This window comes from Corvus moneduloides, chromosome 7 (genome assembly GCF_009650955.1).
Source record: "Corvus moneduloides isolate bCorMon1 chromosome 7, bCorMon1.pri, whole genome shotgun sequence".
In the NCBI taxonomy this organism is placed as follows: Eukaryota; Metazoa; Chordata; class Aves; order Passeriformes; family Corvidae; genus Corvus; species Corvus moneduloides.
Window position 1 is genome coordinate 8,661,766 of NC_045482.1, and position 14,967 is coordinate 8,676,732.

The 14,967-nt window shown below is 48.0% G+C and overlaps 1 protein-coding gene across 1 annotated transcript; it reads right to left on the minus strand.

Moving 5' to 3' along the window:
- Nucleotides 1–12,338: 12,338 nt before the first annotated feature.
- TSSK6 (testis specific serine kinase 6) lies at nt 12,339–13,336 on the minus strand. Its single transcript, XM_032114967.1, has one exon. The coding sequence runs from the start codon at nt 13,301–13,303 to the stop codon at nt 12,407–12,409; it is 897 nt and encodes a 298-aa protein (XP_031970858.1). The 5' UTR covers nt 13,304–13,336; the 3' UTR covers nt 12,339–12,406.
- Between the last annotated feature and the right edge of the window lie 1,631 nt (nt 13,337–14,967).

Below are 14,967 nucleotides of genomic sequence, written 5' to 3' on the forward strand. Positions count from 1 at the left end.
AATACATCTGAATACCTGAAGAGGTATCTCTTTACTTGCCAGTCTGCTGTATAGCTATGGGAAGGGATCTTGGCATAAGTTTAAACATGAAGACTCGAATTGGAGGCGTTCAAAGCAATTCTGTCTGATTAAATTCCCCAAAAGCTATTGATTGTTATTAAAAATTAAATCTTAAAGTCCAAAAGTTGTGGCTGAGTTTGCAGAAGATCCTAAATGTTGATTGCATCGCAAACTTCTTAATATCTTATGGGGATTGTGGCCTTGTGATGGCAGGTTCCTGAGTTTTCATGAACTGTTCTGGGGATGATTTAAAAAAAAAAAAAACCAATTCAGCTATTTCTGATAAAGAAAACAGGCATTTGTTCTAAACAAACAGCAAACCTATAGCAACATAAGTGTAGACATGTTTCCAGCTCATTGTCAGCCCATTACTGGCACAGAGATATTCTCCTTGACCCTTTATTTGAACACTATTTATGAACTGTTGTGTTGATATCACCTGCTGTCCTGTACGTGATTAGCTCCAGGGATGTGGGGTTTGATCCTACCTGGGTGGTTTTCTTCCTACTGCTGAGGAGGCAGGATTTCTCAGGGTAAAACAAACAAACCAACAAGAGAACAAACTGGAAAAGGAAAATGGGGACTGTGAGCCATTCCATGCTTCAAGTTTCAGTCCCACAGAATCACGGAACAGTTTGAATTGGAAGGACCATTAAAGATCTCTAGTCCAATCCCCACTTTGATGAGCAGGACTTGAACTACATGAGATTACTCAGAACCCTGTCCAGTGTGACCATCTTCAGGTTTTTCTGCACAAAGATGGTGAGGAAAACCTTTTCAAAGAGAGGAGAGCATCCTTACCACCTGTCAGACCCTGGGATGCCATGGGTGGGGGTTACATCCAGCCAGGGTGGAGCAAAACTGGATTTGATCTGGTTTTGGTTACTGTGCTAGTCCCAATCCATGGTGTTATTTGGAGGCTTCCCTTGGCGTGGCTTTTTCCTCATGTTTTGCGCTCCCAGGTGTTCCCTTCCCTCACATTGCCCCAGTGTGCCCTACAGCTCCTTTTTGCTCAAGACCTCTGCCTGTCTCTCCAGGGTCTTGGTCATACTTGCAGGGAATTTCCTAGAATCTGATGTAAGGAGGGGCATGAAATTCTCTCAGAAAGAAAAGCAAATCCAAAGCATGGTGTGGGTAAAAGGCACCTGGACAAGGTGCCTGAGCTGCCAGGCATCAGGAGCTTTCAGTGACTGCTGAACTGCAGCCACCAGGGTTTAGCTGCTTTGGCTCTTCAGTCTTGAAGACCTGGGGCTCCAAAACCCGCATATCAGAACAGCAGCCATCCTACTGGTGCCTCAGGGAGCTCGTGAGGTCTGGCAGGCAGCTTTTGGAGTGCCATTGCTCAGTTCAATGCCAACAGCAACTTGAATCAGTGGGAAATGCATTTGGTGGCAGGGCAGCACTGAGGAAATGCTGTGCCTGCAGTTCCTGGGAAACTGCTTTTGGTGTCCTCAACTGGAGTGTGTGAACATATGTGCTTCAAGGAAATGAAAATGTGCAGGGAATGTGGACGTCTTCCTCCTGGCACATCCACTGGATGCCACTTCTCACCGTCTAAGGGAACTTGTCACTTTGCTCCTTGAAGATTGTGCCTGGGCTCTTGTGGAAACCATACTTCAGGTTGAGTTTCTTTGTCCTTTTTTTTTTGGATTGTTGCACTTGCAATATGGCATAAAGGTCACTGTGGCTTTAGGGATGCGTCTTTTTTCTTGTGAAAAAAAGGTAATTTTACACATTTTTTTTCTTTTTGAGTGAACTGGCTACTAATGGAATGGAAAACCATTCTCAGTCTTGGAAAAAAAAAAGAAACAAAATGGATCCTAGCAACTAGAAATGAGACTTGTATTTATAGCTATTTCTTTCCTAAAAATGGCTGGAAAAGTAAGATTGAGGCTGCGGTTTCACATTTCAGCATGAGCTGAACCGGCACGTTCCCTGTCACTGCAGCACCATGGTCTGGTCCTTCCTGGACCCTTCAGTGAGCCAGGACCATGGGCTGCAAGGGCTGAGAAGTCAGCCGGTGACAGGAGCTCCCTGGGGGCCACAGGTCCCTGCGCAGCCCCACGGGGTGGGACGGGGGAAGAGGACATGGGGATCTGTGGCTCCGGCTTGGGCACAATGCACAGCTGTGCACTGGGATAGCAGTTGTGCTTTCTGCAGCCATAGCAGGTGCCAGGGACTTCATAAACTCTATTAGAAGACACTGTGTGTCAAAATCCCAGATTTTCTAACTGAAGACAGACAAACATCCCTGAATTTTTCCAGCCGTTCTTTGAAAGCACATAAAGGAGAGGAAGCAGTGGATACAGATCCTGCTCCAATGTCACCGTCTCGTCCCAAAGTGCGGTTCAAAGACTCTCTGTGCCCTGGTGTTGACTTTGTTGTTACAAACCAGACCAGCATTTGTACAGGACAGGGCTGGGGAGTGCTGGGAGCAGCACAGCACATGTGCTAATGAGCCCAGCACTTGGCAGCCACACGGGGAAGCCAGACGTGCAAGGCAGCAGGCGGTGTGAATGCAGCCTACTGTGTCACTGCACCACATCCGCATGGGTCACTCAGGGAAATTAGAGATGAGCACGAAATTAATGACTGGATGAAACCTTTCCCCCTCCCAGATGATGACAAAATTCTCATCGGCTTTGCGGGGGCCAGAACCTCTCCCCGTTCTCATGTAGGTTTTCTGTGCAGACACCAAACAGTTCATTACAGAGCTTCCAGCTGGGATCATAATGTCATTTCCTCTGCTATTTCCCTGGATTCCTTTTTCGTATGTTCCCATTCCCTCCTCAGGCTTGCTGAAGAACTGCTTTGCTAATTTACAATTTACCTGCCAGATAGCTCTGGTGGAAAGGTTGCTCTGGGTTTCCGAAAAAGTTATTGCGCTAATCAGAGAGTTGGTGCGTACGGCTGGCACAGAGCAAAGCACGCGCCTCCCTTTGGCTCTGTGGATGCAATATCCAGTGTGCAAGCTTTGGCACGAGTCCTCAGGCTGGCCTGCCTCCAGGCCAAGGATCACATCTCCTGTCCCTAGGGAATGTGAGGTTTAAATCACTGCAGCTCAGCGATGCGGGGAATGTGCCACCAGGAATCCCTGACTGTGCCCTTCTTCAAAGCAGGCAGTGCCCGCTCTCCCCACATGCTCATGGCAAACATGAGCAATGTGCACTGTCAGTGCTCCAAACTTGGCTTCTCCAGCCTGCTTTCTATGCACAGGCTGACGATGGAAGTGTGAAGATGGAAGGAAGGAGAAGAAATGTGGGGAGGCAGCGCAGTGCTGGCACGCTTTGAAAGCTGACTCCTTCGTTCCAGATGTTCTAAATCACATGTGGAGAAGTGTTTGTGGTCAGATGCTGCTTGAAACTGATTGTTGATAATCTCCTGAGACAGCCTGTGACAAATTGAATAATAAAAATGCTGAAAATAGCATAGTTATTCCCTGGAAAAGCAAAGTTCCCACAATCCAATGAGCTGGGAAAGTTGTTGAACTTTCTTTGGACACAATGTGCTCTTTTTTTGTGTGTGCATGTTCTTCAACCTTCCATGGGTCTACGGGCTTTTTCCTTATGACCCTTCCTCTTCTTACGAGCTCCAAGCAACCACGCTTCCAGCCTCCCCAGCAGCAGCTGAACTGATCACCAGCCTTCCTCATGAAGAGCAGTCTCCCGCACTCCACGGACCTCACAGTTTGCTCCCTGGTGTCATGGGGTGTTGCGGGTTTGTCTTTGTAGAGCATTTTTCTCAAACTGTATGAAAGCTGGCTCACAAGACACCTATCACTGAGATCTTCATCACAACAGCCCATCCTGGCCAGCAGCAGTCCTCCCCTGGCCATGCCTGGCCTATGCCATTGTTGATTCTTTTCCCATGTTGTCCCCTTGTGGCACTGCAAGGCACAATCCTGACCTTCCATCCTCAGTGCATGGGCAACCAGGGGGCAGCCACCATGCCAGGGTTTGGTGCTCCGTGTGTTTTCCCTGAAGCAGAAGGCTTGGGGTCAGCCAGTGCCCTGGGAGTGCTTGGTGAGGGCAGGTCCCTCTTGAGAACTTTGTAGTTTAATTAGTGGAAGTGGAGGTTTTGGTGGTGAGAGGGAATTTGCTACAGGCTGCTTATGCTGCAGTAGTGAATTGCAAATCTGGTGGCAGAGGTGATAAGAACCATGGGTAATGACAAGACATGGAAATGTTTGGAGTGCCCAGAGTGAGACCGTGTGTGCTTTGCCAGCCAGCAACTGTCCTTGTCATTTGATGGATACTAAATACAGACAAGTGACCCGAGTCTGTCTGCTACTGGAAAAACATCACCATTACAAAAACTACCCTTCTGTGTGCTGATTTCTGTATTTCTCTGATACTGGAATTAGCTATAGATCTTGTCCTTTTCTGGTACGAGTTGCAGATCTATGGGCATGTATAGTTAAAATTTTCTTGCCAATAGATTTAGGGGACGGTCTTGCAAACATGGGCTCATCTTAAGTGATGCATTGTGATGATCTTTCTGTGGGTGATGATTTCGACCACAGCTCAACATAGTGATTTGTTTTAGCTGACCATTCATTCTGGACACTGGCAATGTTTGGACTTCCAGCAGAGTTCACAGCTGAGGTAGTCAGCTTTTTAACGTATGCATTCAGTTAAAGTCCTGACCCTACATGCCAAAGTCTCCTCTGATGCTTTTTGCTCAATGGAATGTTCCACTAACCCACCAACCTGCTCATCCAGACCTCTGCTGCTCCCCTGATGTCAGGCAGGTCACCAGCTGATGCCCATTTTTATGTCCTCCCTGACTGCTGTGGGGCTGTGGAGCTTTGTTAGCAAAGCGTCCGCAGCGCAACTCTTCCTCCCCCACATAAAAATCTGAGGCGTGCAGAAAATTCAGAGGTAGAGTAAAACCAAAGAAATGGAGCAGGGTGCAATGAAAAACACAAATGTTTTAGGAGTGTTATAGCCAAAATATGAAAGGCTCCAGTTTCGCAATGAAATTAAGTTTGTGCTGAGCTGTTGGTCTGAAGTTTAGATCCTGCATGATGTGTTGAGAATAGCATTTGCAAAAGATTTAATCTGCTGACAGACTGGTGCTCTTTCCCAAAACCACCAGCACAGTTCTCTCCATGACTGTCGCCCACCAGGCGCTGTCTGAAATAGAGTAACAAAAGACAGAAAACTGGTGGTGCTTTTTCTGCCATGAAGATGAAATGCAGAGGATGATGGCTGCAGGAAAGGCTACAGTCTCCACTGTAGTTTCTCCTAGATAGCTACGTGCCCTGAGTAATGGCTTGCACTCACAATATTCATAGTTAACCATGCTGCTGAGTCAGAAACTATTGTGTGATCAGCTCAAGAAGTACCTAAATGAGTGTGCTGCTTCCCCAGGATGGCTGAACCCCACGTCCCCCTGTGCCACCACTGCTGTCCCACCAGCTGCCACATCATTCCCCATTCTCCCTTCTTGGGCTTGGAAGCTCTGTCCCTGCCTGGGCCTGAGCCACCCCTGGGTGCTTCCTTCACCAGTTGTAGTTACCTTCCACTTGGGCATAGTGATTTGTGGATCTGTGGTTCGTGGGGAGTTGCTTTTGACATTTCTCCCCTTATTTATTGGAACGTGTGTGTGTTTATTTGAAGGCTGGTGTGTTTTTATGTGAAGCTTGCTAGTGGGTACAACCCTCCCACAGGTCCTTCTTCCAGCAATTCCCTGGCTCCATCACTAGTAAATAGAGCTCTCAATATCGGAAAAGATAATTGGCTATGTAATGCACAGAAAGCAAAATTGCTTTCCTCAAGATTTATTAATCAATTACAGCTTGCCCCGGATGGCGCAGATTGAACCATTTTCTGACAGGGAGGAATATGTCAAATAGAAGGGAAGCTGCTGTTGTAATGAATGACTGGGTGCATATGTGCATGACTGCGTGGTTTAGCTCTTCCATAACAGGTATCCTATTAACATGCTAATGAACATGCAAACAAGAAGCCAAGGATTATCATTATTTTTGAGGCAATAATGTGTATTTTGGGGCTTTTTGCTTGTAATTAATGAGAATGTTGTCTGGTCTGTTGGTGTCCCCTGGGCTGGCTGTTGCTCTGCCAGAAGGAGGTAGCAGCCCATGTGCTGCACAAACCCTGCCTCTCCTCTTGGCAAACTCCGGTTTGCCTCCACCCACTAAGCCCTGCCACGTACTCGTGGAGGAACTCCAACATCTTACCAGCCTTCAGGCTGGGCATGCCGAGGTCTGAGTGAGCACTAAAGCCAAGTCAGCTGCAGTGGATGCTCCATCTGTATTTTTAATGAAGGTTTTAATGGAAATGGGATGTTCCTCTGGAGAACATAATGATATGACAGTGCTGTGCAGAGTATTATGAGGAAACGATGCTGCCAGTTACGGTTCCAGTGGTGACACTGAACCATGCCGTAAATCAAATCCCTCTGGATGGGAGAGAATTTGCTGAAAGTCCTTGAAAGGAGTTTCAAAGATAAACCAAGACTTTTCCTGGAGTTTCAATGCTTCCAGATAGTTGTTTATTAAGTCTTATCAGAGGAACAGAGCCACCAGTGTGACCCAGGTACAGCATAGAGCACAGAAAAGCAGGAGTGAGGCTCCCCTATCAAGATTTACACAGCCTTTTAAAGATATTTTAACCAATAGTTACTAAAAACGTACATTATTTTCACTTTCCTACCAATTACTCAGTAACACGGGCAGGAACTGCGGAATTCTCTATCCAATCATCCCAAACTACTTTTACTGCAGAACATGGAGTAGTAGAAGAAGGAGAAGAAGGTTTAGAGAACAACAACAATCCCATTTTGATATTTTTTACTCTTATCTATTTACTACAAAGAGAAGCCCAAAACCTCTAAATTTTTCACCCTATGACAATCTTACATAGTAGTCTATAACCTAATTCACACCACTGTATTTTCTAGTTCTTGTCTGACTGTTGGTAATTTTTTCCAAGGTTTGAGGCTAAAACAGTGTTGTTCAGGGGGGTAAGAACCCTTCAAAACAGGCAGAGAAATATTCTCAGCACTCTGGGTTCCTACACAGTGGGTTGCTACAGTACATGGAGAATAAGCAAAGTGACCATATGGAGGAGGAACGGTCAGGAATTCCTGAAGGGCTTGCCCGGAGGTGCTCAGTTCCCTCAGCTAATACTTACTTTAAAACAGTTTAGTGGGACTTGAGAGCTCTCAGTTTTTGGTGGGATCTGGCTTCTCTGTAAATATATTCCTGTGAGGATACAAGGTGGTCTGTGACCCTGTCGCTGGCCAGGTGACTCTGCTGGTGCTGTGGCCATTGACCTTGTTACACTGTTGGTGTTAAATGGGTCTGCTAAGAGGCATTTAATTAGTTTCCCTTTTTTTTTCTTTTTCCCTCAAGAATCACTTGTATTGTAAAGCACACTGACCTGTGCTGCTCAGAAATGCTTCCCTGATGCTGGGTGATGCAGGAGGCAAACATTCCTGCGGTGTCTCAGTCTCTGCTCTTTGTGAGGACACCCCCAGACTGCACACTCCAAGAGAAGATTTCGTCCTGCGACCAAGGTGCCTCTCATTTATGAGGTGAGATCTTCTGAGGCAGAGATGATCAATTAAAAAAAATAACAACACCTGTACACAGGATCTGTCCCAATAGGGTTCCTGTGACATTTAGGTGCTACCTGAATATAATGAACATCTGCCAGCTGAGAGGAAGAAATAACACCACAAATGTCTTTTAGGGAATCTGTTGGTTGCTGCTGTGGCTGATAATAACATGAGAGGGAAGGAAGGAGCACAGACACCCCACCCACCCTTGTGTAGCTCTTTAACTTCAAAGAGAAACACCTAACAACCATGCTCAGGTCCCTATGTCCTGTTGCCTCCTATAAGGGCAGTAATAACCAAAATGTAATTAGCAGATGGAGGCACTGCTTGCTGTCCCACATTTTAATGGGACTAGAAAATACAGTTATTTATGTCCCCTGCTGTCAAACTCATGGAGAAGTCTGTGTATCTCGGAAACAAAGAACAGTTGTCACCTTGTAGCACAAAAAATTGTGTGTTTGTGGGATTGCAGAGTAAATCATGCAGGAGGGGAGGCTGGAGATCTCCAGCCCAATGTGCTGCTCAAGGCAGGGCCAACTCTGAGATCAGACCAGAAACTTTGTCCTGCTGGCCCTTGGAAACCTCCAAGGATTGAGAAGCCCCAGCTGAGGGCAGCCTGTGCTTGTGTTACATCCTGTGGTGTGAGTGCTGCCTTGACTCTTGTAAAGGGCTGTTAAATGCAGTTAGGATCCCTTATTCAGAACACGGAAAAGAAGCTCCAGCCATCTGTGTTTGTAGTCTATTTCCTTTCATTCATTTACGAGATAAAACGAAGTTGATTTGGAAGCAGTTTTGGGAGAGGAAATTCACATGTCTTTCCAAGCCATCAAATATTGTTGAATTTATTATCACTTGAAGACAGAGTCATGATCTGGCCAGAGGACGAATGGCCAGGGAAGGTTTGAAATGTAATGTAAAATGAAATCCCCTTGGCCTGAGGTAAGCCCCTTAGGCTGCGCACGGTAACACGGGGAGAATAATATTTACCACTTGGTGTAAGAGCAAGGATTAATGTTTTCTAGGCACTATGAAAATGAAAATATTATTCATAGAAAGCTTCTCGTTTGCAAGGAAAGTTATGTGCGCAAAGACCCCCTGGATCCTCTCCTTTGGTGAGGTCCTCTTGTTAGCTTTTTTAAAATTATGCTTAAGATAACCAAAAGGCTCAAGACAGGAAAATGTTTGTCCCCATTCTCCCTCCATATCTCTTCTGGCAGAGAAGTAAGCGTAGTTCACCTGTAGAGATGGTGAAAAGAGAGGATGAGGACATCTTCAGGTTGACACAAAATCATGGAGACCCATAACTCTGTGCAGCGGGGTCTAGAAAAGAGCCAGGAGGATTCTAGGTCACTGGAAAAAAGGCTGCTGGCACTGAAGGCTGCAATTATGCAAACGTTAATGTATTCAAGCAGGGCTGAATTTGCTCAATTGCCTGTTGGAAGCTTTGCCTCCGCAGCGAGGCCGGGTCATGCAGGTACGGTGATCTGGTCCTGCCCGACCTGCCGCTGCTGCCTGGGCCCGGGGTAATTGGAGCAGGTCACTGGGAGCCCAGCTCGGCTGGAGGCAGAGATGGAGAGCCCTGGGAGAGCCAGCCCAGAGTTAGTGCAGGAATACGTGAGGTGTTTGATTACCCCGCAGTGTTTTCCCACAATTCATGAATATACTTATCTCCAGAGTTTTGTAATGTGTAGACTTTTAAGTAGCTGAGTCCTGAAGCTTATCAGACACATCAGCTATGGCCTAAAATCTTGAAAGCAAATTTTGCTTAGCTGAAAAGGGAGCTTTAATGTCAACGTGCAGTGAATTACCTCCCTTCCTTTCATTCTCCTGAAATAAAGGCTGTATTTCAGGCAAAGTGATGCAGAATAGGAACAAAAGAGCAGTGGGAGGAGAGCTATACTAAAGGTCTGGAAGACGTCTTTGAAATTTATAATGCTCTTCCGAGATTAAATGGGGTAAAATTGCTTCAAGATGATCTCAAGAAAACACTAAACACTCCATTCTGCTGAATGTCCTTCTAAGACTTCCTCTAGCTGATTTCAAGACACACATTTAAAAACCTGAAAGATTTTCCAGTGAGCCTGTTGATGGCACAGGGCACCATGACAACCAGCGAGAGGGCGGTGGATGGGGTAATGCTCACAGCATGTAATGACCCAGCAGGAGCCAGGTGCTGGCACACCACACAGCTGCCTCATACAGGCATTGACCTCCTTATCCTTGGAGAGGGACTAAATAGCACGTAGTTATTAGTGTACCGTGCATGGTGATCAGGTCCCCCACGGAAAGGTATTCGGTGCTGGTATCACACAGGACCCTTCATTTCCAGACTGCACTGCACCAGTATGTTCCAAACAGCCCGGGGAGGACAGAGTCACACAGCAGAATGAGTCTGGTGGGACTGATCAGGATATTGATAACCCAGGGTGGCTATTTGTGCCTCCAACACGTGCTTATTCTAAGTTCAAAGGCTGTCCCATAAATACAGGGCACTGTGCTTCGTGGCTAGGACACTGGGGCTCATCTGCAGGAGTCAGGGAAGCGGCACTTCCATCGACTGTGCACCTCCCAGGAAGGTTAAAAAGCATTTCTACCCTCCCGAGGAGGAGATAAGCTTGGGGAAGCAGCAGGTTTAGCACATGCAGAGCCCTCTGGAAGGGAGGGGTGCTGGCAGAGCCGCGAGCCTCTGCCTCGTCCTGCTCCAAGCCTCTGATCCTGCCCTCCTTCAAAACTGACATCCCCCTGGTGCAAATTAGATAAGAATTGGCCCAGGGTCTTTAATTGTGATTTTTATTTTAAATTTGCATAATTAGACGTGTAATGGACTATCTCCGCAGCCTGGAGACGGCTCTGAGGCCGCTGGTGCCGGCCCTGGGAGATCACCATCTGCCTGCGGAGGGCGAGGCCACGGGCAGCCTGACGAGCCTCCTGTGGCTCGTTCCAGCCTCTCCCCGCTTGAACCCCAGCTGCTTTCCCAAGCCACCCGAGGGGCTTCAGCCTTGCAAAGCATTAGTCATCCGTCCCGGCTCGTGTCCTCAACAGATGCAACCGTTTAGGAGAATGTGGTGTGAGAGGAGATTAATGGGGTCTGGGTTTTAGAACGACCCCCTCTGTATTAGCTTTGTCTTTAATGAAAGAGGATTACGATAGAGCAAAAGGAGAGGCAATACAGCAGCCCCCAGGTTGGGGGGAGGTACCTGGAGGCAAGCAAGGGCTGGAGGGAGGCATGAGATGGAGATGGACAGGTGCCTGGATGTCCTGGGGCATGGATTGGGATGAGACTGACAGGGTGGCTGGAAGGCGAGTAGGAAAAGAAGTGTTGAGCCTTGCTGAAAATTTCACTACCCTGAAGTCCACCTCCTTGCTTCCCACATCCTTATGACTTCTCTCCTTCCTTTCCATCCCCTTCCTGATCCTTCCCAAGTCTGTTTCCACAGTCATGGATGGCCACAAGACACCCTTTGTATCCCATTACTCTGTCTACTTTGGACTTTGCTGCTGCAAGGTTTATTTTGCAGCTGTAAGGAGAAGAACAAAATAAATCTTCATTCTGGGGGTGGCAAAATTCCCTGTAGCCTGAATGCTGAAAGGCCTTGGGCTGGCTCTGCTGCCACATCCTGTTCTACTTAAACTGCTGCTTTTAATAGACCCAAAATGTTTGCTTTGGGAAAGGTGTTTCCACCTCCTCCAGCAGAGTCACGTGCACTGGTTTGTTCATGTCAGACACAGCCTGGCCACGGGCTGTGCTGCCACGGCTGTGCTGTGTCAGCTCACAAGGCACCAGCAACACCATCAAAGCACCCCACCGGACGTCAGTCCCAGTGGAAGATGCAGATTGTTTAGAGGGGGTTGTAATGTCTCATGAGAGCACATTTCAGATGCCAGCTCCTACCTTTAGTTAACCCTTTGAAAATGGGACTTGCCCATGGGGACCCATAAAAGATTTTGGGGGTTGCATTAAGAGTAATTGGTAATTTTCCACCCTGAAGCGGGACAGCAGGAGTTAAAAAAGTGGTTCTCCTTTATACCTTTGTCACTTTTCCCTTTCAGGTTCTCTACGGCCAGTGGCATTTCTCATCAAGGATCTTTAGGCAGACATTTCAAGTATTGCTAAGAATACACATCTGAAAGATGTTCCATGTAAAGTGGGGATCTCAAAGCCACACCAAAACTTTTGGCTGGGTAATGCTGTCCAGCTGCCTGCAAAGATCCTAGTGTGAATTTGGGCTGTGACTATCACTGTGAGACTGCAATAGTGGCACACAAAACTGTGACATTTTCTCACAGCAGTGATTTGTAGGACCACTGCTTCTCCCCTCTCACCTGCTCAAATACACTTTGGTGGTGAACAAAGCAGAGAAGAAGCCAAGACCCCTGTGAGAGCAGCTCTCCTCCCATAGTCCCTGTACCTGCAGCAGCGGGGGGTGGGGAGCAGCAGATTGGGGTGGCTGTGCCAGAGTTTTAGTGTTCTAGGGAGCAGGCACCATCATGGGCTGTGCTGCTGCACCTCATCACTCTGCCCTGGCAGCTCTCCGTGGCTGTTGTGTCTCAAAACCCAGCCTGCAGCAGGCTCCCACTGCTGTTTTGGGATCTGGCCACCTCCTGAGAGCATACGGCCTTGCTGGTGCCTGAAGTTCAATCAGCTCCACATGCAGGCGCCCCTGGGCCTCAAAATAATCGATAAACCGCAGAAATGCTTTTTCACGACAGTATTTATTGCATCAATGTGCTCTTCCAGAATGTTCAGGGAGGGCTCTCTCCTTCAGATGTCCCCGTTCAGCCAGCGGTTCTTGGCTATCTGCCCCGCGCCAGGCCGGGAGGCCGGGGTGTACTGCAGCAGCTGGTTGATGAGGGCTTGGCAGGGTTCCGGCAGCCCCTCTGGGTACACCACCCCCTTCTTCTGCAGCTGGGGCATGCTCTGGACGTTGGTATCATCAAAGGGAACGCTGCCGACCACCATCATGTAAAGCATCACCCCCAAGCTCCAGATGTCGTACTTCTTGGCGTCGTAGGGGATGCCCATGAGCACCTCTGGGGAAGCGAAGGCCGCTGTCCCGCAGAACGTGGCGCTCAGGTCTGGGTAGCCATTGACTTCCTTGCTGAAGCCGAAGTCGCTGATCTTGGCCCGGCGGCCGTCAGCGGAGAGCAGCACGTTCTCACACTTGAGGTCCCGGTGCACCAGGTCGCGGTCGTGCAGGTAGCGCACGGCCCTCACAACCTGCACAAAGATGTCCCGGGCGTTGGGGGTGCAGGGCAGCTTTCCCAGATTCTCCAGCATCTGCAGCAGGGTAGTGTCCATGGCCTCCATCACGATGTAGAGCTTCCTATTGCAGACCTCGATGAGCTCGAAGACGCGCACGATGTTGGGGTGCTGGATCTTGCGCACGATGGAGAGCTCCCGAGGCAGAAACTTGAACACAATGGCTCGGGATGCTTGCTGCCGGTCCACCACTTTGACGGCCAGGGGGCCCTTGTATTTGTTGGAGGTGGCTGCTTTCACCTTGGAGAAGCTGCCTTCCCCTATCGTCTGACCCAGCCTGTAGCCCATCTCACTGAGTACCCTCTCTCCTCCGTCAGACTTCGGCATGATCTTTGATCCCGGTTGGCTTAACTGGAGCTGGTATGCTCCAGGATCTGGAAGCTGTAATGTCTGCTGCATGGCAGCTGCTCACCTTCCCCTATGGCAACCCTTGCTTCCATGCCCCACCCAGGCATTGTGATGGGTGGAATGTTGTATGTGACAGCACCTTTGGGACATGATGTGGACGTCTGGTGGGTCCCCTCTGCTCACGGGTGCCCCTGGCATGACTGCGCACACACAGGGGACAACTCTGCTGGGGCTGGATATTCTAGAGTTTTTACCCTTTCAGCTTCTTCACTTGAGTTCTCAGCATAGGGCTGTGTGGATGAAAGTTTAAATGTCAGCTTTCTGGAATCAGGGACCCATCTGGGGACCTGCACCAGTTTTCTGCAGGGCATTAGTTACATTAAAATCCAAACTACACAGAGTGGTTCAAAGGAGTGACTTCTACTGGCACTGTGAACCACCTTGGCTGGCTATAAATATTGAGTTCTTTGGTGATGGTGGACAGAGCTACTGTATTACTAGGGAGGCTTTCTGACTGTGTGGGGTGGATGGGGAACTTTAAATGCATCTTTCAGAAGAAGCAGCTTTTTGGTTTCTTGAACTTGTAATTGCTCTCTGTTTTTATCAAAATGGTATTTTTGAGACTTACAGAGAAGAAGTGAGACCAGAGATCCTTCAGAGACCTTCTGTAACTAGGATTTTAAAAGCTTTTAGTCAGTTTTAGTTGCCATACTGTGGCAGTCAAATTGAGCAGAGGGCAGCTGGGCTGGGCCGCAGCACCCACTCCAAAGCAAGGCATCCCTCCCATCACACGCTGCGTCTCAGGCTGGTGTCAGCTCCTTCTTCCAGGTGCTGCATCCTTGGCTTTCACAAACAGTTGTTTCTGGTTTGCGCTGGGTTTTTTAAGCTGTTTGAGGATCCTGTCCTCCCTGTGGAGCCCACATTTCCTTTCCAGCTGTACAAAGAAGCCTAGGACCACAAAACCCCATCTTCCTAAATACCAACCCAAAAGCTATTTTTAATTTTTGAATATATGTTTCATTTTGCAAGTCAGTTATAAAGAGGAATGGTGATAAGCTGAAGATGAAAGAAAATCTTTCTTGTGCATCCATCTTGTCAGTATCCTGAAGTCACTAGAGGAAATTAAAATAGCTCAAGGCTGCAAACACAGGTCTGTATGTGCTGCAGCGGTGCTTTGCTCTGAGCTAAGAGCAAGTAATGCAGTCACCATGTCGAGTTTTATCTGCTTAGAAGTCGTGGGTCCAAACCAAACCCCTTTCCCACTTCAGATGTTATTTCTACAGGCCAGTTGGAAGTATGGGAATTCAACATGCCATGGAAATGTGGTTGCCAGGCACATACCACCAGGAATACCATCAGGCTGTACCACCGGGCATGTTTGGGCCTTCAAATAAATGCCCCCAGATTTCTTATTTCTGAAGTGGATCAGCAAGAAGCCATTTCCAGAAGTTCCTGCTCAGAAACTGTGGTTACTAAACAGAAAAAAAATCCCACCTAGCAATCAGCAGGCCAGATGCAGAAACCCATTTTGCTGGACATGCATGATTTCCTGACAAGTTTAGCCCTTGAGTCATAACCACAGTGACTTCAGCAGAGGTCTGAGCTGGACTTTCCAGAGGAGCTGGGAACTTTGAGATGGCTAAACATAACTGAACCAATGTGGGCATTTTTATGAGGGAAAATGCTTAGACCAGGCTTCCCTTCCCCACTTACTA